This window comes from Vulpes vulpes, chromosome 11 (assembly GCF_048418805.1).
Source record: "Vulpes vulpes isolate BD-2025 chromosome 11, VulVul3, whole genome shotgun sequence".
NCBI lineage: Eukaryota > Metazoa > Chordata > Mammalia > Carnivora > Canidae > Vulpes > Vulpes vulpes.
Window position 1 is genome coordinate 13,843,261 of NC_132790.1, and position 22,678 is coordinate 13,865,938.

Here is a 22,678-nt window from a genome sequence, read left to right on the forward strand (position 1 = left end):
ATTTATAGAAGACCTTCTTGGTGTAACCAGTTCTCTTTTTAAAAACTGTGTGTGCAGACCAGCTGGATGAAGCCAAAGCTTCAGCGTTTTACCCTACTGCTTCTGAACTATCAGTGTGCCTATCAGCAGTATTCACACTGCTCAGTGTCACAGTGCAAATAGCTCTGGCCTTCTCAGCCCATTGAAAGGATATCGATGAACTCCCTGGGAGTCCGCGGGCCATACTTTGAAACCTGCTGTGTTACCACATAATAACTGACCTCCAACCACCATTCTAATCACTAGTGGCAGCCCCCAATTTAGAAAGGTCTTCTTGCTTGTTCAGGTTATCCATGTATATTACCCGTCCCAAGAACATTAATATAAGTAGAAGGCTATTTCCACAATCCTAATTCAATACAGAATCATGAAAAATGAAATCTAGTTACCATGTAAGGACACAAGAAACTAAACAAACTAAATTTACTATGTAAATTCTCCAAGAAATTTAAAACATTTTCCTTAATTTATCCACTTATGTCCCCATTTGTTGGGCTTTTTTGTGAAGGTGTTTGCTCAGTATTGGAGAATCCTCAGTGGAGAGATGGACGGACAGACACCCCCTCTCCCCTCCATGGGCTAGGGTTCACAGGGTGTGAAGCAGTCAGGAAAAAAGAGCAGAGGCGTTACAGCCAAACTCATCTAATAAGAGGCCCGGGGTCCCCACCCTACAAGTAGCCTGTCCTTTGTCATCTCGGAGTCTGTTTTCTTAGCTGGACAGGAGGCAAATTCCACTTCACACTGTGAGGACTGGAGTAAGTGCCAGAAAGCATTATTAGCACAGCCCCCAGCAGGTATTCAGTAAATGGGAGCCAGTATTAGGAGTAAGGTGCCCCGGGGCCAGTCCGGGTCTAGAGGGGGCGTGGGACACACACCCAAGTAATTATGACTCAGCATGGGATCTGATTAACAAAATGTGCTGGGAGTAAGAGGAAAATCAATGATCTGCCCTAAGGGAGGAAGGTGCTATCATAAAGGAGCCACCATCTCAGGGAAGTGGCCCTGCAGCAGGGCAGAGAAGGCACAGAGTCCATCAGACACAGAGCAGCCAGGCACAGGGCAGACGGAAGGAAAGCACCCTGGAACCAGCTCACTTTGGGCCTCCAGTGCCACACGAAGGAGTGCAAATATTGGAGGAGATTTTCTAGAGACTGAAGAGGACGTATAAACACTCATTGCTAACGGGTCATGTGGTGTCCTGCTGCCTTGGTGTCCTCACTCCCACTAGGCACATGTCCTACGCATGCCTGAGACCTGTTAGCAGTCCCCAGGCCTGGGCCTGACTAGTGTAGAAAGAACAGAAGCCAAGCTCCCCTCCGAGGCTGTGGGACAGCAGCAAGCCCCAGCACCAGGGGGAACCGGGCCTTGCGGTTTTAAAGCACAAAGGAGGCAGCACCTTGGGCAAAGCCGTTTTGCATTCTCTCTGCTACTTTTAAAATCCTGAAGCAGGAAATTTGATCTTCATTCATCCCAGCCCCGTTCTGTCTCAGGTCCCGTGCTCCAGTGGAATTTCATAGATCGCCTCGCTTAATGGAGCAAGAACAGAAAGAAGGTCCAGGGCCCCCGTGTTTTCCAGCACAACTCCAGTCACCTATGAGGTCTCTGGCCTGGCATGCATGGGCCCCGAAGCCCACAGTGGCCTCCCGTCTCTCTTGTTCTTTGGCAGGGACACCAAACGCTGCTTGGTGGCACCTGTGCCCAGGGACGACTCAAGGCCAGGGCGAGCACAGCCCCCCAGGGGCAGGCTGGTGTGACGCCCAGCTGCGCTGCTCTGCACCCACCAACAGGATGCAACCGTGCAGAAGAAACCCACCGCCACCACAGCCATGTCTTACTCACCCAGAATTTTACGAGGAAGAAGGCATTTTGAGGGCCTTTTCCAAACAGTTCCTTTAAGCCACCTTTCTTTTCAGGAAATTTGTCATAAATCTGACGAATGTCCACTGATTCGAGCAATGGGTCACTGTAAGAATGGTTGGCATGCCCAATGTGCACGAAGAGGTGTTTGTTGTACTGTAAGAAACCAACAGAAACATTCCCATTACAAACCCTTTGGTCAACCTGGGGCACATTTATCTTGAACTGGAAGAGCAGTAGTCTCAAAATCCCAGAATCATGCCTTGAATGGCCTAGGGTCTGTGCCTTTGAAAAGACGGAGACTGTAAGGAAAGCCATTATAGCTCAGGGTTAAAACAATCAGTTTAAGGGCATCTATTTTCCCTAAAAAAGCGTTTTTGTAGACAGTAGTAAAAGCTGCAGTTACCCGACTACCAAACCAAGAAACTGTTCTATCACCCAGTGTCACCTGACTCAACTGAAAATGACAGCAACACCCTTTGGAGCCCAAGAGTTACAGTTAAGCCCAATGAGGAGTAGGTGTGTGGTCAACTAACACCGTCGCTCAGAACGTACTTCTTGCTCCAGCTCCTCTAGCAACAGCACAGATGTAGTGCTCTGGGCAATGGTACGCACCAACTTCCTCCAATACGAGTCAGAGTGCTGAGCCTCTTTCTCACCAGTTCCCTCGGTAACCAGTCCAAAGCTTCTGCATAGGGGCTGGTCAGTACATGGTTGTCACTGCAAAGTTAGGGTTGGGAGTACAGCTCATAGAGAGGATTTGTGGTACGAGGTTATATGGGGCCAGTCATCAGAGAATACAGGTCACTCATTCACAAACCAACCAGTCAACCAATCAAAATCCTGTTAAGTCATTTAAACTTATGAAAGAAACCCTTTTTTCTCTTGCTTTGGTATAAAACATGGTAACTGGACCACAAAGGAGTTATCCAAACCAATGGTTCTCAAGGAACATTTAAAAATCACCAATGCCTGGGGCCATCCAGACTAACGTGGAATCCCAGAAAATGAGGTCAGGCATCAGTAATTTTTAATGGACATTAAATGAATTCCAGTATGCAGCCAGGTTTGAGAAATGGCCTACACTTTCTACCCCAGACCCTCCATGCCTGCCTCCTGGGCTGAGAAGACTGTAAGATCAGCCTAATGGGACACAGAGACATCTGGGGGTGCTGGTGTTGCAGGGAGATTAGAACCCATCAGGGCTCATACGAGAAATTCCATGTCCCTACTCCCCTGGCAGTCCCTATTTACTTTTCAATTTTAAATGGATATTTTTCTCCAGCTACAGTCCTTCAGAGTACTGACTCCATTAAAATGAGAAATCCTCCCCCAAAAGAAGGCTTGGTAGAAGTGCTTACTAGAAGAGTACTGTATCCAGGGTAAGAGTACAGGGTCTGGACTCTGCCTGCTCGAGCACAAAATACTGTGCCCACTGAAAACAAACTAAGACATTGGGTGAGTTCCTCCCCAGTCTGTAAAATGGGGAAAGTGCTAACCTCTGCTTCCTACGGGTGCTATGAGGTTTAAATGAGAAATTGCATATAAGGAAGTTACTAGAGTTCACAGATTCAATGAATAGTAAATGATAAATGCCAGCTATTATTGTTGTTTTATAAAACCCCCTCCTTTGAGATTCACAGTGGATATTAGCATAATTAAAAAACACTTTTTAACATGGTATAACCTGAAGTTTCCTAAACTCACATGGTCATGAAACCCCATAAATGTTTCCTGAAGAAATGCTGGTTTAAATCCATGACTTGCTACGCAGGCATTGGCTCTCTGGCTACAGAACCAAAGGGCAGGAGGCTCGACACCCCTTCCGATATCAGTCCTGCACGATGATGGACCCCTGGGGGCTGTGGCCAGGGCCTAGCATCTTCTGGGAGAGGGCTAAGCCCCTCTTCTTGTTCAACATCAGAGTGATATTTTACCAAAGCTTCCAAATCTCTAAAAGGTATCAGGTGAAATGAAAAAGGTGAACCCAACAAGCTCTGCCTTTCAGGTGAGCCAGAGGGCTGGAAACCACTCTGCAGGGACAGATGTACCTGTAACGGAAGACAATTTTTAAAATAAAGTCAAAGCCATTGCCAGGTCGAGGAGCTGAGACTATGGGGTATAATGGAATGTCTTTGACCTTTTTGTAAACATTCCCAAATGTTGTCATACCATCTTTCCAATTATAAGCCAACAAAAGCCCACGGAAATGTCTGAGGCACTCCCGCTAACGAGCTTCCATTCTCATTAGTAGGTAGAAGGCAGAAAAAATAACACATGCAGAATTGGGGACAGTGATGCTGGTGTAAAGGCAGAGCAGGAAAGGTGAACGAGTCGTGTGTGCTTCCTGTCTAACTTCTCTGCTTAGTGTCCACTTACCCAGCATTCTGAGAGCTGAGGGCAAAAGGCACTCTTCTTTATTATCCAGATGGCCTTCTGCACATCTGTCCATCCAACCCTTATCAACAACCTCTGCTGGCAACCAGCTCCCAGCCCCACTTAGCTCTGTGTGGGAGGCACTGTTTCTGTCACGTCGTGTGCCACCTGCAGGCAGTGAGTTTATGGGCAAGGATGCAACACAGGCAGAGCTCTGGGGACACCTGTGGCCAGAAGCGGAGTCTCTTCCTTGAGTGCCATGCTCCTGGCTCCTCCTCCTGGGCAGCCGCCCATTGGCAGGCAGAGCTAGGACAGAGGTAAGAAGCTGAGACTTGCAGCCTTTTTTTTTTTTTTTTATTGCTCCTGACTTCCAAAGGCCCCTGCACTCTACTCCTGGAACTCAGGACCTCTACATGTCAAGAGGACAGAAAGGCAAATGGAGGGCAAAATTTAGCATACTTTAAGGGAGGCCATAAAGATATGGCTGAAAATCAAGGTGCTGAGCACAAAGCACCAAAACTCTGGAGCCAGATGAGAACCTGAAATCTCAGTTTTGCTCATATGCGTAAGGGGATACAATATAGGTAATACACATGGGACTGAAGATTAAAGGAAATAATGCACAGAGGGCGCTCGGCATAGGGCCCAGTATATAAGAAGTGTTGGATAAATCGCAGCTGCTAAGATGACTATTGTTGAAGTTTATTATTATGGGAGATTACTAGATCCTGGGGGAGAAGAAAAGAACTTTCCTGCTTCAGCTACCCCTCCTGCCTAGCAAAGAAAAAATAAACACAAGTAAGCCAAGAGCTAGGAACAACTTGTGAAGCCATGTGACTGTTCAAATCCTTGATTCTGGCCCACTCATAACAAGCTACTCAGGGTGTGGGCCTCTCTTGTGCCTGAAGGAAGGAAAGAGCTAGGTCTGCTCTGTGCAATGTGCTTTCTATACATGTGACCTCAGGTAATCCTGGCCTCACAATGACACTGTAGGGACATTTTATTAAAATCATTACATGTGGGGAAATGGAAGTTCCCAGATGAACAGACTTGCCTGAGGTCACACTTCCGGGAATAGTCCTGGAGTTAAGAATAAAACTTGGGCCTGTCAATGCCACAGTCCAAGCATTTGGCGCAAACGTCAACCACACGGTCTCCCAGATGAAAATGCCTAGACCCTTCTCAACTCAGATCTCCTTTTTCTGAAAGTTGATTTCAGAAAAGAGAAGAAGAATAAAAAAAGCTAACTAGTGTTTTCAAAAAGTCTAAGAAGTTAAATTAGAATTCAGGATAAACACAGTGATTCGCAGATGCAGCAGACACACTCTTCAAAGGCTTCTATTTTGAGGAAGTTACCTTTGTGCCCGAGTGGCTTAAATGAACTGAGAAGGGCAGGCTGTCTTTGCCAAAGGAAACCGGGCACTGCCTCTCCAAGGCTGGTGACGTGAAACTAAACCCTAACTGTTGGCATCTGGGTGGCTTTATTGCTGCCAAGAGGTGACTTTGTTTCTAAGAATACAAAGGACTAAAGAAGGTATCCTGGAGACCACAGCAGTGAGACAAACCGCCCTTCCTCTCCCCTTAATTCAACCTGGGTAGGTCAGAAATCCCTCTGCCCCCAAAACCAGAAGACTGAAAAAGCAGAAACCTACCTGAGATGTATGGGTTCAAGTTCTGATGAAATCAAAGCTCTAAAAAACCACTTGGTAAGGCTCTCACTACTTCCCATCCAGCCAGTTCTCCTTATAAGGGAAGAAGGCCGGCATGAATACCTTAGTTCCCTCTCTCCTTCCCAAATAAATCCCATTTTCTTTTCAGCAGTGGTGATTTCCCCAAAACCAAAGAAGGGTAATTCTATTTTAAAGAGCAGGAAACAAATATGTGCAAAAACAACATCAACAACTAAAATCCCAAGTATTGGGGGTAATATATAAGCAGAAACAGGGCGAATGTCAAGAAGTCATGTATACTAAAGCCCAAGACTAAATTTTCTTGATGTCCAAAATCGAGGTTAATGTTGGTTTGTCCTATTATTTAAAAAAAAAAAAAAAGTCTCCTTAGGCACTCAGGAGATAGGCTGATCATTAACATATCAATGACAATAACAAAAAAGAGTATTCACTCTGCTTATTTCTTTTATGGATTTCAGTAGAACCAGCTTTCCTAGGACACATTCTATGGGAGGCACAGGGAATGTGTGAGCTAAGAGTACAAAATCCCTCTCTTCATAGAACCTACAGAGTTGACTGTATGGAGCTACCTTATTGCCTCTAAGTTGAGAATCCTCTTTGCCTATGTAAATACAGGTTCTCAAGGATTCCCGTAGAGAAGACAGGGAATCAAGACAGTCAGCATCCCCTCTCCTGTACATCACCGACTTAAATCAGCATTCATCTGCTCTTTTTATACGAATGGCTGTATTCTCCAGCACTAAACATACGGTGTTATTCGGTGGCAAGGAGAACACACTTGGAGCTCACTTGAAAATACACTTGGAGCTCACTTGAAAATGTGCATAAAGTTTCGCAAGTGGAAACCATGATGAGCACCAAATTACCCATCACATCTAAGAGTAGGATACACTCAGATTTGTAAAGTTTCAGAAAATTAACCCTTCTTGCAACTATTCTCAGCCAGAGGAGGACGTTTTCACAAAATGAGGGAATAAATTGCAAAAAGGAGATGGGGCCATCATTCAGAAGAGGGAGAAAAGAATGCACCGGCCAAGTAGCTGGGCAGCTGACCCGGACAACAGCCAGTCTGGGGTGGATGAAGAGCGGGAGAGGTGTCACCAAAGGGACAACGGACCTGGAAGGTTCCCTGACTAATCTGACCCTCTGGAGAAGAGTTCGAGAACTCTTTTAGGAATGCTGGGGATGAATTTGTTTAGGTATGCAAAAGCTGGATTAAAAAAAAAAAAGACAATGACAAATCCTAGGAAAAACAGTGTTACAAAAATGATTCTAATATGTCACACATTAACCATGCTCCGTGTGAAATTTATAGGCTTGTAATACAAACGATACAAACGCTGAGTGTTAAATCAAACCAAAAATTTTGACATAACCAACACTGGGATAAGGAGGGAAGAGAACAATGTATTTAGAGAGCTAAGGCCTGGTTTTCCATAGTAAAAAGTCAACAGAAACTGTCTGAAAGTAATGAAGTGTAAGGTCTGAACATGTTATTTCGAAATATGGAGAAAATATACAAAGAAATGGCTGAAAATATACAAAGAAATGGAGTAGCTGTCCTCAAGGAGTGGGGCCGGGAGGTGGGGAGACAGCTTTTCTTTATAGGCTACGATGACTCTGGTTCAATTTGGCTTATATACAAAATACACGTTATGACTTTATTAAATTAAGTAAATAGCCAACCAAAAACTATCTTGGAACATCTTGGAGGTTTTTGAGCAAAAGAAAGAACTATAAAGGGAAACAAAAATATTAAGAGCTGTGCTTCAGGATGTTTATTCTAGGTGGTCACAAGTTCCCTGGACTCGAAAGGAACTTGGTCAGATCACAGAGCCTTCCTATGGCTTGAACACTCAGGATGACTGAGCAAAAGCTGGGACTCTTGCCTGCCTGCAGGGTTTACCAAAAACACCACTGCTGCGCCAGCAAAATCCTACCTGGATCAAGACTTGTCCTGCAGCTCAGCAGGCACCTGACACAAGCTTAATACACAGATTTCTCTTTTGACTTGGGGAAAATGCTCATTTTCTCTTTTCATCGCTATAATCCCTTCAGTTATTCTTCACAGCATTTGCAACCAGGGACAAAGGTGAATGCAATCCTAAAAACTCCACAAAGTTACTTGCAACAGGTTATTTAGCTACCCTGAGGGATTAACAAAGGACTTTTCTTCCTCTCCCAAATCTGTTCTAAGGTCGCCTTCTTTCCCCTCTCTTCCCGCCTCCTGTCCCCTCTCTTCTGCTTGGGGAGTCTGGACAGAGGGGTGAGGAGCACTCAAACTCTGGACTCAGCTAGGGTCCACATGTGAATCCTGACGCAGGTGCCACTTCCTAGTGGGGTCAGTTAAAATGGGCAAATCCAGCCCTCGGGGGTAGCTTCTACATCCATAATGCAGGAGCAACCACAGAACCTGTCTCGAAGGAGTGTCACAAGGATTAAATGAGATAATGTGTGGAAAATATATAATCCTGTGCTTGCACATAATTTGTTATTATTACTGCTACTATTGCCCCAAATAATCATGTTTCTTTACTTCAGTCATGATAATGTGAAATTAAGATTGTTCCTCTGACAGCAACGAAATGGAAGTACCAAAATTTAGAGCAGAAATTAAGAGAGGACCATGAGACACACACGGTGATTCCCACTAGCTCCCAAACTGCCCTTAGCTACTGTAATGTAGGGTGGCTGAGGTGGGGGTGATGTGCACCCGGAGCCTGGAACGATCTGGCCCCTGAATTTCCCTCAGACACGGTCAGTGCCCCCAATCCTGTCCTTGAAAGTGCCCATCATCAAGATGAAGCAAACCGGAACGCCACAACTCCCCAAAGCGGCTACTGGGGTTATTTTCTTTCTTTTCCCTTTTTTGAGAGCATTGCTAATAGACTCTATTGCAGAGATCCCTGGTGAGGCAGCTCGCTTTTTTGTGCAAAAGGACAGAGACACCCGACAAATGGGCTGGGCGGCAGTGGCGCTCCTTCCTCACAGGCCCAGAGCTGCACTTCACTGTCTGGCATGAAGATGGCGGCCTTCTCCCAGGCTTGTTCCAAACATCCCAAGTATTTGAAGAACGCAGTAAAACCTTGAAAAATGACTGCTGTCAAATAATACCAAGAGAAAAATTATAATCCACTTAGGAACTTAAAGAAACCAAGACTCATAACTCATGTCAAGGGATGTTAATGTACAAGTTGGAACAGAACAGGGACAAATCACCTACATTTGCTTCCTGCCCCTCTCCTTGCCTGGGCTCCGTCCAGACCCCCCCAGGGCAGCCTGGGCAGCCTGTGATAACCCCCGGCCCTGCAGGGACAGGGAGGGGCTGTGGGGCCAAGCCAAGGAGAGTGACCTGCACATTCAGTGCTTGGGGGGAGCCGGGGAGGGGTAGGGGGCGCGTGCGGGGAGGGCCTGGCTGGGCTGGCATCTCAGTAGGGCCTCTCCTCAGCTAACTGCTCAGAGGCACCAGCCCCGATCTGGCTGGTTGGCACCTGGGCACTGCTTCACCCCCTCCCCTGCGCTCTTCTCAGAAACAAACAGCACTGAAAGCAAAGAATAAGGAGCAAGTGAGTCCTTCCTGGCCGGATCTCACACCGCCATGCCCCACCTCGCCCCGGCCATCTTCACAGAGGGGCTGTTTTCTCAGGAAGAAGTGTGTCTTCCCCCACGGAGGTGCAGCTGGAAGGGCCCACGGACCGCCTCGTGGGGCAGCAAACGGGGAAGGCAGGCGGGTGGGGTGCTGACCTGCCAAGGAAAGCAGATGGAGCCTGGCTGGGCCTCTGTGAAACGTCCATAAAACCCACATTTCCAGATGCTTTCAATTGCCTCATCCCCCAATGGCAATGAAAAAAAGAGGGTGCGTGCCCAGAGCAGCTCAGACACAGGAGTAAACCACCCACCACTGTGAGAGGGTGCAGCTGGGGCAGCTAGGACAGCTCGGCCGCCAGACGGGACAAAGCGGAGGGGGGGCGACAGCACACCAGTGAGCCGTCCTCCCCACCCCCAAAACCGGGCATCGCTGTGTTCTACCAGAAAAACCTGGGGGCAGCATAAACACTGGGCACGGCAGCCGTCAGAGCAGCTGCAGCCCTTCTCTGAGAACCAGGAAGGTTTGCGCTTTCTGACCGTTTATTCCAAGCACGTGGTGCGCTTGCGAACAACACGCGGATTGGAAGCCAGGCTTTGCTGATTCCGAGCTGGGGAGCCTGGGGCAAGTTGCTTAACCTCTCTGGGTCTTGGCTTCCTCGTCTGAACCCAGGGATGACACCAGGCCTGCTCTTCTCCGGGGGTCACAGTGAAGGTCAAAGGGAAGAGCAAACGCAATAGTTCTGGTCGGGCCACAGGGTGCTGCGCACGTGCTGGCACGCAGGGCCACTGTTAACGGGACCCCCCCATCAGCCATGCACGGGGGCAGCAGCAGGAGCCTCTTTTCTGAAGGGCCAGAAACCAGCTCTGGCCAAACAGATGTTTCTCGTGACTACACGACCCCCTTTCCGAGAGGCAGTGCAGCCTCAGTGGCCACCGCAGGGCCTGGAAGCTTCCCCAGAGAGACCTCGTCCTTCTCCACCCTGTCACAACACAGGCAAGGATTCTCTTGGCACTCCGTGGAGTTTTCACCCTGCTTCTGATCTTACTCCTTTTCTCCATCTAGTCCCCATACAAACCACCTGCCCTTCATTTTGCCACAGGCCTCATCAATTTTATATTTCCTTAGAGCCGCACTGGTCACATTTTCCAAACTAAAACCAGGTTTTGTGATTTAACAAAGGAATTTTCGTTGATCTGTGAATTTAGGCCTTTGAAAGGAGCTATAAAAATATGAAAATTAAATCATTCTAGGGGCCACAGTGACCGACTGCCTTCATGGAAAAGAATAAGGTGACATGCAGGATGTACCTGCAGAACTACTGTGTGGTTAATGCTGCTCCCCTCAAACTCCTCAAATCATGGGCTTTGGATTCAAACTTCAAATCTCCACCCTGCCATCTATGAGCGGATTCCTGAGCTGCTCTGTTTCAAATACCCATTTCAGCAAGTTTATTTTTGACGACAAGAGGCAAGGGCATTATCACACAGGGAGTTCTTAGCAATCCTGCCTCCTTCTCTATTCCATGGCTCTTCAAATTTCAGCACCATCCCTGGTCTCAAAAACACAGTCATCTCCACTACGCTCTTCCTCCATAGCTAATTGGTCCCCCAAAGCCTTTTAGTTTTATCAGCATGATCTCTCTCCCCTCCGACATTCCTTATTTTCTGTCCCCCTTAGGCATGGCCAGGCCGCTGCCCTGGTTTGGTTCTTGCCACCCAATACCTGGACCGGAGAGTCACTTCCCTACCCCAGCCACTCTCTAACCTGCTGCCACTGTCATCTTCCCAAAACACACATCGGACCACATCTTCTCCTTCAAAAGAGGAGTGAGGTAGGAGAATATATACTCACATTATGCTGCATATGTATTAAAATATCTGGAAAGATTCACAAGGATCTAGTAACTGTGGTTAGAAGGAAGGGAAGTCTCCCTCCATTCTGTTATGCTTATCGATTTTGGACTGTGTGAATTTACTACATATTTAAATCATAATTAATTAAAAAAAATTATTCTGGTTCCCACCTGAATTTCAAGAGGGTTCCAAACCACCTGGTGAGAATATCCTCTCAAGCCTGGCCCCTTCCATGTCTCTGGCCTGATTTTCTGCTACATTACTACAAGATGTTCAGGTCTCGAATACATTTGTGGAGTCCTCGACGTGTCCAGGGATGCTACTCATAAGTGTCAGAGCAACACAGTGAGACCACTGATGCCCACCTATAGACCAGAGTCTGGCTGACTGCATTTGCCCCAAATCTCACACAGCTATTCAGAGACCAGGCCTCTCATTCCACTAGAATGCAGATGTCGCCACTATGGCACAGTGGGAGATGCATCCTAAAGTCCAGGTGGAAACCTTCTCTGCTTCTTTCACTTCTTTGCCCCAAACCCTGAGGAGAATCACAGCACCACAAGTTGGGAAAGGTGCTCAGGGGAAACCCAGCCCAGCTCTCCACCCAAGGTGAAGGGCACTGTGTGCTATCCAGCCTGTGCCGAGGGAGCTCACACTTTGGAAGGCAGCTGTCTTTCTGTCTGAATAATCTCTTTATTTCTGCACCAGTCCAGGAAGGTGGTTAAGCACACAGAGTGGAGCCCAACCTTGGCACAGCCACTTCCTGGTGATGGATCCTCATGAACGTACCCTCATGTTTCTGACAGACTGCGGAGAAGAACAGTATCCACGTCAACATGCTTGGCACATGGTGCTTTGAACACAGCTCAGGAAGTGCTGGCGACCCTCGTTACTGCTGCAGTACATAAAGGTATTTCCTAGAGTTGAGCCGAGCTGTGCCTTCCCTGTTCATCAGGTTTGTTCCTGTCCCCATCACAGAACTCACCTCTTTTTTCTGCAAAACACTGCTCCTGTGAAGTCTCAAAAGAATAATCTCCTTGTCCCTCCCTCTCAGTTCCACACTTGTCTCCGGCTGTAGTAACTCCCACCTAAGGAAATGCACACTCTGTCTTCCTGCTTACAGTCCTGCTTGTTCTGGCATCCAGAACACCACAGGCATTACAAGTGCAACCCTGTGCCTGGGAAGCCTGAGCCAGTGCAGGGGGGCGGGGGCTGGGGGGAGGGGCAGGGGGTGGCCAGCCCTTGAGCAGCATGGGGTTGGGCTGCAGGAAGGCTGGAGGCACCTGCTGTGCCCCAGGGGAGGGCTGGAGAAATTGTGCTGGGCTTTATTAGGAAAACCACTCCCCCGGAGAGCCCAGATTTTCATCGGCTGCAAGGAGCAGCTGCCTGACTTAGCCAGGTTTCAGGCAAGGTGCTTTTAAATGGCCCACCCTGGGTGGGGGAGCTTGTGCTCAACACTTGGAAGTCCTGGGATATGTAACTCTGAAATCATGTAGAAAAGTGTATTTGCAGGCATTACTAACCACTTCTAAAATAGTCTTTGTTGTTTAGATTCTTCCTCCCTTCCTTTCTTCACCCTCTGCTGTTTTTCTCTTAGCTTCAAGTGGAGCCAGAGGTAACAGAGGGACTGCCTTGCTGGTTTTCCACCAGTATAAACAACCACCGATCGGGAAACGCCGCCGTCTGGTTCGTCCCCGCTGCAGAGCCAGCAGGGGCCGCTCATCCCCCAGATGACTCTTCCTTTAGCTCCTTACGGATTACAGCCGGCCAGGCCAGACTACACCAACGAACCGGCTACTCATCAGATACAAATGGATCCTGCGGCCCTTTGGTCATAATCCCAGGCTGCAGAGTCAGCAGACCTGGGCCGCAATCCTGTTTCCAACGACAGCTGACTGCCCAAACACGGGGCAAGCTGTGTCCCGGGATTACGTGAACTGATGCACAGTCCCGGCTGTCACCACCACCACAGTGCTGCCGGTGCTGGCACCGCCAGGGACAGCAGAGTCCTGAAGATGTCTTCAGTGGTGGCAACGGGGACCTACGTCGTGAACTGAAGAGTGATTTTCCAGAATGGGTGGTACCAGGGAGGGCACCCTGGCCCGGGAACTAGACGAACCGGGTCTTCCTCTTGCCTTTGTTGCTACACAAGTGTGTATTCGTGCCATGATCGCTGACTAGCTTAAGCCAGCAATCTCTCCAGGCCTCCTCCATAAAAAGGAATAGGATTACCTACCTCACGGGGCTGTGACAGAGATGAAAGAGATCACGAATGAAAACCTAGCACAGCACCCAGCTCATTAATTTATTTGTTTGGCTGTTGTCACCATTACCTATAACCTCACTGACTCCAAAGAGCCTAAGTCCTTAGTAGGAGGTAGGGGGAAATGTGTGTGTGTGTCTGTACGCAAAGACTAGAATCCAAACACAGAGTTGAAATTATTTAGGGACCTTTAATTATTTATCGCTTTGTCGGCTTCCATATCAAATTAACGAGCTTAAGGTCTGATGTCAAATTTTAAATGCCGTATATCCAACTTTGTTAAAAGGTACTAGTTGAATTCACTTTAGATGGCTTTAATTTTTCCTGCAGTTGGAACAAAAGTACAGTAAAATTAAAGTCTGAGGAGCCACAGAAAGCCTGAAAGCCAAAGAAGCTATCCACAAGCTACAAGTTTTTCAGTGTGACTTTGGTCTTAAAAGTGCCATTACACACTCATTATAACATCACCCTGTGTTTGCAAAATAAAGCACAATGCATTATGGAACTGGAGAAGCTAGTGCTTGAGACACTGTCACAGTGCTTTAAATAATTTTGCTAATTCTTCCCCATTTTGATTAATCAATCACCTTTTTCTCCCAGGTTCCCCCAACCACTTCCTCTTTCCATGAGAAGCATCCTTTTTCTTCTTCTTTTTTTGAGAAGCATCCTTCAAACTCTCACATTTCTACTGAAATAAATTCACGTGACGTTATTCACAATCCCCCATATATTTATTTGTACACATTAACTCAATTGTGTATTACTCCAAAATAAGTGTTTATAACACAGGAAGGTGAGAAGCCACATCAAAAGTGACACGGAAGTTGCAATATGACAACATCATGTCACAACAGTGATAGAGCTTTGGTTGGCATTGACAGGCCTAATTTTAAAATCATGATACGAGCCGGAAACACCAACTTATATATTAGAAGGTATTATTCCTTTCTGAAATGACACATTTTTAATCTAAAGAGCAAGTAATTTTCAAACTGTGAAGAAGGGCTGTTACTCCACAGAAGCACTTAACATCACCTCCTTCCATACTGTGTGCGTGTGTGTACTTCTCGTGTTTTCTTTGGAACGCAGGCTCCATGAGAATAAGGATTAGTTTCCTCTGCTGTCGACTCCCTAACACCTGAAACAGTGGCTGCCATGTAGCAAGTATTTAAAAATTGTTTGTGAATGAATTCCAATTTCTTTCATTCCCCAATTCATGATCCCTTAAAGTATTATTATGTCCTCAAGAGGCCCAAGGGAGTTGACTCACACTAGGCTTTGCATTTATTTCAGGGCCTCTGAAGTCATGTGTTCAAGTCAAGTCTTTAGAGCCAAACCTCTTCATTCATCAGGTAAAAGGCCAAATCCAGTTGAACCAGTCAGATTATCACAGGTAATCCTCAACACGTATGAAACATGTATCTCTGGACTCTGTTCCAAGGAAGCCGGCGGGGGGGTTGGGGGCTGCCTTTATGAACCTATCCACCAACTTTCACCTCCTGCTTCATATACTCCAGAGTCATCACCTCTGGAATGTTCTCCTTTATTCTTCCCCTGTCTGTATCAATCCTCTCTGCCTTTCAGGGTTAAGGCTGACTTCCTCAAAGAAGCCTGCCCTGTCTCTTCATCATTCACAGCATTCGGTGCTCTTCCTTCCCAGCACTCACTACACTTCACAATGACCTTGTGGGGGGCAGCTTCTTTGTGTCTGTCTTCCCATTAGACGTCACATGCCACGCGGGCAGACACGGTGCCTGCCCGTGTAGCACCAGGCCCCTCCTCGGGTGGTGCCCTGAACACACGTGCAGGTGCTCATCAGTGTTCATGGACTTGGACTGAATGAATCCAGTGATTCACAATCTATAGCCCAATAAACACGCCCAATGGAAAGAAGAACTGGGCATTCCTGGCCCTGACAGGTCTGGAACTGGAGAGGATAGCTGCCAGAGGGGAGCTGCCATAGGCCTTTTAAATTTAAAAAAAAAAAAAAAAAAAAATCATGATAAAATATTCTACCATCTTTCAGCCAGGGAAACAACTACCATCTCGGTGCCTCGGAGCTCTGTTCTTTAAAAAACTGGTCCCAAAAAAAAAAAAAAAAAAAAAAAAAAAAAAAAAAAAAACTGGTCCCAATCAAAGAGAGAGATCTGCTCCCACAGGAGATATATAGACTGGAGAGAGAGAACTTCGAAATCCAGGGTGGTTTACAGTGGTGGAAAGAGTAGAATGAAATAGATTTGGGCTCCTGATCCCTGTACTTATTTGCTAAACATCCTAAATTGCTAAATGCATCTGGACCTCAGTTTCTTCATCTGTAAAATGGGGAAGGGAAACAGTACTACAGAGACAGAATGAAATAGTAAGCAACGAAGTGTCCTACCAACACCAGTTATGCAAAGTGAAAAGCATTGCTGGGCTGACACCCAGTCTTTGGCCAAAGAATCCCCTATGCTTTCCAAAAAGAACAAGAAACAAAGACTCAGGAGGGTAATCTTTTTGTTTACATGTCAGTGCCTCTCATGGAGAAGGATTTTATGCCATCACCATCACCCTTCTTATAAAACCGCTCAGCCACATGAGAAGAGCGATAACTCTTTTCAATAACCTGTCTCAATGGGCCCAACGACCTATTTTACATCTCCCTCTTCATTTTTTTCTCCTAATTTTGGAACAGGCTCTAATTTTCTAAAAACTCACAGAGTTCACAATTCAAAGACAGAAACGTCAGTGGTCCATGCACAGTTTGCCCCGAGTCTTCACTCTGGGGGATGGCTTGTGGCGTCTCCCCAGTCAGAGGCTTTCCACTGAGCTACAGTACCAAGAGCCCAGAGAAGTCCTGACTGTTCGGTATGTCGGTATTCACAACAGATGGTGAACTCACCCTTGACAGTTTCTCCCGATGACAGAGCGACAGCAAGGCAGTGAACACACAGAGCCTGGCACCTCTGCACTTCGGTCGCCCCTGAGATCAAGGCGGTGGGGGTGAGACAGAGTGCAGGGAAGGGAGCTGGTGAGGATCCCGAGGACAAACTCCTGATTCCTGCATTTTTGCCTTGGACTCACCCACACACAGATGCAACGCTAAGATGAACAGCCAAGGAGTAGGAGTGAAGAAAGGGTCTGGGGTTGGTCGAGTGGGAAGGTGGGGTGCTCACACATGTATGGCAAGAGATGGGCCGGGCCGGGCTGGGCCACAATGGCGTGATGGGCACTGGATGTGACAGGGAAGACGGAAAAGAAGAAAAATGACAGAGTCCAGATGCCAATGTGACCAGTGCTGAGGTCATAATGCATCGCCTTCTGTATCAAACTGCTGAAATACCAGCTTGTTAGGGCTCCCTTAAGAAGAGAGCCACTCGTGGGGATCCCTGGGTGGCTCAGCAGCTTAGCACCTGCCTCTGGCCCAGGGCCTGATCCTGGAGACCCGGGATCAAGTCCCACATTGGGCTCCCTGCTTGGAGCCTGCTTCTCCCTCTGCCTGCATCTCTGCCTCTCTCTTTGTGTGTCTCAAGAATAAATAAATAAAATCTTAAAAAAAAAAAAGAAAAAAGACAAAAAGAAGAGGGCCACTCACTATGTTGAGAAAAGACAAGACTTGCAAAGGCAGCACCGAGCAACCGCTTAGTCTAATGCTTAGACTTGAGTTTTTAAAGACATGAATTTGAATCTCTAATCTATCAGATATGAACTGTGTGACTTTAGAGTAATTCCTTAACCTGTCTCCTCATCTGTCCGACGGTACCGACACTTACGGGGTTTTTGCGGGTGTAAAACATGACCACATCTGTAAGGAGCTCTGCACGGTGCCAGCCACGTCAGGGTTTAGTAACTGTCACCTGCTGCTACAATTTCCTAAACACAAGAGCCGATGAAAGTCTTTCCCCTTCAGGCTCCCGCATTCTCTGGCGTTTGTGGTCCACAGCACTCATAAATATTCGGCTCTAAAATTCTACCAACTTGTCAACAGAAATACCTTTTTAAGTGAAAGTCTGGTTATTCTTCCCCAGGCCTATTTTCGCCCAGGTTATTTGTCAGGCATGAGGGGGTGGGGGGACAGGGAAGGCAGAGGAGTGAGAAGGTGAAGAGGAATGGGATTGCAGGTGCGCCTCGCAGCACACTCACCGAGTCTGGGTCTCGCTGCTGTTCGAGGAAGGCTGAGAACTCCACCAGGCGAAGTTTGGTTGTGCCAATGGAGCGGCCCTGCCAGGCGGGGACCGAGGGAGCTGGGGCTGATGCAGGCTCGAACCCTGAAAAGACCAAGCATCATCTTTAAAGCAGGTGCCTCCCCTTGGGGCCTGAGGCCAGCGCTGGGGCAGGGCCCCGCAAAAAGGCTGCCCCCCTCCACCAGAGTCCAGGGGCAGAATGAAGTCAGGGGGTGGTGGGATTCTGGCCAAGGACCCTCGAGGCACAATGCCATGTGGCTCCTCACAAGGACAACTCCTGCCCACGTAAGGGGCTGGAGGACACTTCCTCCCGGGCAAGGGGACTGGCTGGGAGGGGTCAAGGCCGGCATGGCTGAAGGGCCTAAAGTGAATCCCACAAGGATCCCCTGAAACGCTTCCTGCGTTTGCCCATCTCCTTCCTTAAGACTGTGGTCACCAGCACAGCAGAGCTCTCTCAGAAGGCTCGGTGGCCCTGGAACAGAGCGCAGCGTGTGAACGCACGTGCCCGTCTGGGACTCTTCCACTGAATGGCTCCACATGCCCGAGGGTGGGGAGGGAGCAGGTGGGCCGGCCAGATCCACGTTTCCTCGTCAAGGCTTCCCTGGAAGCTCTTCATTAAGGAAAGGGTGTGAGGAACCGAAACCCACTTATGTAATGAAGCGTGAATAATACCCTATCGGCCCTCAAGATCTGAATTGTCCAATTCAGCCTGTTTATGATGAAGAAGGAACCACAGTAACTTCCCCTTCCAAGGGTGACCCAGGATCCCCGGTGAAAGTGATCGGGCTTCTTCCCTTTTCTTTTTTTTCAGTTTTTTTTTTTTTAATTGAGATATCATTGGATATATCCAAATCTCTTTTTTTTTCCTTTTTAAGTAAACTTTATGCCCAGCGTGAGACTCGAACTCACACCCCCAAGATCAAGAGTGGCATGCTCTACAGACTGGGCCAGCCAGGCGCCCCTGGCTTCCCTTTTCTTTAAAAACCTCCTGGGAAGTGACTGGGGGGACTGAACATGTCTGTGACCCTTCTGAGCCCCAGGCTCAAGGAGGGTAGGGGGGAGGAGGGGGTGCCCCTGGCACTGCAGTGAAAGGGGATATGCCACTGTGGAACAAAGCGATGGGCCCGGCTGCTGGCTGCGCAGGACGTTCCTCCGAGTGGCAGGACCTCGGACACTCACCTGGAATGGGGGCTGTGACCGCTGGCTGGATGGGGTAGGCCTGCTGCACAAAGGGCTTGACGCTGTGGAGGGAGGGGTGGAGTCAGAAATCGAGACTGTAGCAGTGGCTGCTCCCCGGGTCTGGCCTTGGCCTCCCAGGGCTAGGGGCCCAACCTGCACCCCACCCCCCAAAGGTTCCCTGCCTGCACGTGGTCGCACAGCCCAGAAGAGCTCCGCCAGGACAGAGAGGACGGTTGCTCTCTCTGATTGAGAGGGTCCAGCATGGTGCTGGGGACCCAACCATCAAGCCTCACGCCCCTTCAAGTGGGACGAGCTGGAGAGATGTCAGCCTGATTCCCAGAAGCTGTGACATCTATTTGAAAGTCTCTTCTGGTCCCTGCGGTGGCCAAGGTCAGGGGTCACCATTCCCAGGCACAGTCTGGGACAGGCTTTGGGCTCTCCTTCTCTTGGCCCAACAGCTTAGGTTCTTTTGAAAGCAGGAGGGCAGGATTTCCATTCTGCTTTTATCTCCAGACTACCCTCAGCTTCTAGTTTACGAGGCCTGCCTCCCTTGCCCTGAAAACACCAGCAGGATTGTCTACACTTCAGGTGGTGGAGAGCCGTTTACACCTCTCCTAGGCCTATGCGGTCTCTTTCTCGCTACTGGCCGCAGAGGATAAAGGCAGATGACTTTGGGGAATCTCAGGTTAAATCTCTTTTCTCCTTCAAGCCCCAAGGCATTCTGGCCCCAGAGAAACACCACCCAGGCTCTGCTGTGACCAGACCCTTGTTGTCACTGCCAGCCCCTCCCCTGACTTACTCTTGTGAGGATCCTGGCTGCCCTGTTTGTATCATTCCTGGCCAGAACTGGAAGGCAAAATGCAAGAGGCATCAGGATTAGGAGTTCACATCTAAGCACCGTTCAGGATGTCTACACGTTGCAAGCCCTGCTAAAGATGGTGGGCTCAGATCATCGATCAGCTCCAGAGTGACCCTCTCCAAATGCAGATGTGGTCACCGGTGTGCAACACGATAGCAACCTGCATGCATCCCTGGCCTAGCAGCCCAGGGCTCCAGATAATGGCCCCGAGGGTAGGACGAGGCAGCAGCTCTTCTGTGTTCTCCTCACATCTAACAGGCATGTGAGCATATTACAGGGGCTCACACAGACTCCATCTGACTGCTCTATCCATGCACCCACTCATCCTTCTCCTCCTCCCTCCACTCTCAAATGCTCCCCGTGTAACATTCTGCTTCCACAGCTCACAGCACCAAGGGCCCGGCCAGGAGAGGACAAAACTCTGAGTTAGAGGCCAGGAGCTCCGAGAAGCGATGCAGACGCATCCTTTGGCGTGAGCTTCCCTGAGGCGTCTGGTGCGTGACCCCCTGCTGCAGAGGCAGCGAAGGGGGTCGGGAGGCCCTGGGTTTGAGTCCCGCCGGCACTATGCGTGGTGATCAAATCACCTCAACTCACTTTGTTACTCAGTGAGATGGCAATAACAATTAGAGGCATCTAAAATGACTGCAAAAGGGCAGCCTGGGTGGCTCAGTGGTTTAGCACCGCCTGCAGCCCGGGGTGTGGTCCTGGGGACCCGGGATCGAGTCCTGTGTCGGGCTCCCTGCATGGAGCCTGCTTCTCCCTCTCCCTGTGTCTCTGCCTCTCTCTCTCTCTCTGTCTGTCATGAGTAAATAAATAAAACCTTAAAAATAAATAAATAAAATAAAATGACTGCAAAGATTAATGAGATTATAATGTTAAAACTTCTCAGCCCTCAGTAGGTATAAAAGAAAACAGTATTAGAATACTTTGTCCCTTTTGGGGTTAGTTCCCTGAAAGGGACCCTGAGGACACATGAAGGGAGAGCAAGGGGCAGGAAAAAATAAATACATAAATAAAGCAGAAGCAGGTGGCGCCACAGAAGGGCGCCAGCAAAGTGATACCTAGTTCCACGTCCGCAGGGCCCAAGGATCCCGGCCTCTTGCTTTCTCTTCCTTCTCTCCCAGCCCCTTCCCTCCCTAGGGCTTCCACCCCCGCGCAGCCACATCATCAGCTGCCCACGGGCGCCCCTCCCCCGGCACCCGAGGGCCGCGACTCACCCCCGGCGCCCCCGGGAAGGCGGGGCGTGGGATCCCGGGCAGCCCCAGCTTGTTGTGAATGGCGGTGGCCGAGACGATCTGTGCGGACGACATGGCGGCCATGTGCTGCAGGGCCTTATCCTTGGCAGTCTGATCCTTGAAGGCGACAGGGACACACAGACTTACTACGGAACACACGGCTACCGGGCAGCTTCCACAGGCACAGCCACGAGCACAGGGACTGAATACAGAGCCACAAAGGAGGCCGGAGAAGCAAACATGCACGGATACGTAACAGCCGGAAGGCTAAGACACACTCAACCCACTGCAACTCTGAACCTCTACGGACACGGCCCAGTGGCAAGGGTTAAAAAAAAAAAAAAAAGATGTTTTAATCCGTTTTTCAACAGAATGGGAAGCTTCTGAGAAGAGCAGACGATGTTATTTATTTTTCCAGCTTCCAAAGGGAGATTTCTCCAATTACTTAACACACTCAGGGAAGGGGTGGGGGGGGAGAAGGCCCTGCATTGAAGCATAGAGATGGGAAGAGGGAGGGGGAGAGGGGTGGTTGTGGATCTGGGGTAGGACCAGCCACAGGGTATGGGCAGGACCCGTCTGTGTGCGCTGTCCCGGGGGTCACAGTCCAGGAGCTGCTGGGGTCATGCGAGGCCCGCAGGCACCTGGTGGGGAGGCTCAGAAGCAGCAGGGCAGGTGGGGGGCCGTGACGGGGCCAAGCAGCATGCTGGCGGGGGCGCATGCTTTCTCAGGTACCCCCACCGTGGGTCTAAGGCTACACGGGTTCTCTCTATGGCCAAGGACACGGGGGATGCTACTGGGTAGGTGGCTTCTCCCTTTCTTACGTGGGTCTTTTCTAGAAAAGCCAAGGCTGGTAACACAAAGCTAGCCAAAAAGTCTGCCAAGCACAGCTAAAATACAGAATACTCAATTTGGTGAAGATACTTACCATGCTTGTTACCTGGATACAACAATAAACAATTTGTTAAAAGAATTGCGTAGAAAGGCAGGGATATTTTTCTTCTTCACTTAAAAAATATATATATGTTTACACACAAACACACAATATCGGGTACAGGGGAATGCAGAGGGCTATGGGTCTTTTTCACATTTTAGCAGGAATGTAGGACCCAGATAACGATCTAGAAAGGCAATCAGCAACCAGTCCACCCCTTTCAAAACCTACTCCCAACCCCTCTGAGCTGGTTCTGTGGCTTCCCCAGTGTAGACAGAGAATTGGTCAGACCCTTGGTACGTGTGCCTGATGGTACAGGCAGAGAGAACTTCATGCTTGACAGACATGTCACGGTTCCTGGGTGCTCACAGAAGGCCTATACAATCTATACCAGGCCTAGACTCCACCGGAACACGAATAAAATGGTGGCACCAAAATAAAGGGAGCCCCGGCCACAGCTGCCACTCAGAGTCAGACAGCAAGTGAAGGTCAAGGGAAACTTCAGGCTAAGACACCAGGTCTAAGACACAGGCCAGAGTTGGCGTCAATGTTTACAGATTTACCCAAAGGTGAGGGACAAGCATGCTGGAGGGGCCAGAGGCTAGGCCAGAGGGAGAAATTAAAATTATAATGAATAAAGCCA

General features: G+C 48.8%; 1 protein-coding gene across 3 annotated transcripts in view; it reads right to left on the minus strand.

Moving 5' to 3' along the window:
• The window catches only part of TEAD1 (TEA domain transcription factor 1), a 267,173-nt gene that overhangs the window by 37,452 nt on the left and 207,043 nt on the right, over positions 1 to 22,678 (minus strand). For all 3 annotated transcript variants that reach the window (XM_072725641.1, XM_072725638.1, XM_072725640.1), the window contains 5 exons: positions 21,087 to 21,221; positions 19,810 to 19,856; positions 19,011 to 19,072; positions 17,791 to 17,915; positions 1,879 to 2,052 (listed from right to left, as the gene is read on the minus strand). In XM_072725641.1, coding sequence (XP_072581742.1) covers positions 1,879 to 2,052; positions 17,791 to 17,915; positions 19,011 to 19,072; positions 19,810 to 19,856; positions 21,087 to 21,221 — 543 coding nt within the window. The remainder of the gene's footprint in view (positions 1 to 1,878; positions 2,053 to 17,790; positions 17,916 to 19,010; positions 19,073 to 19,809; positions 19,857 to 21,086; positions 21,222 to 22,678) is intronic.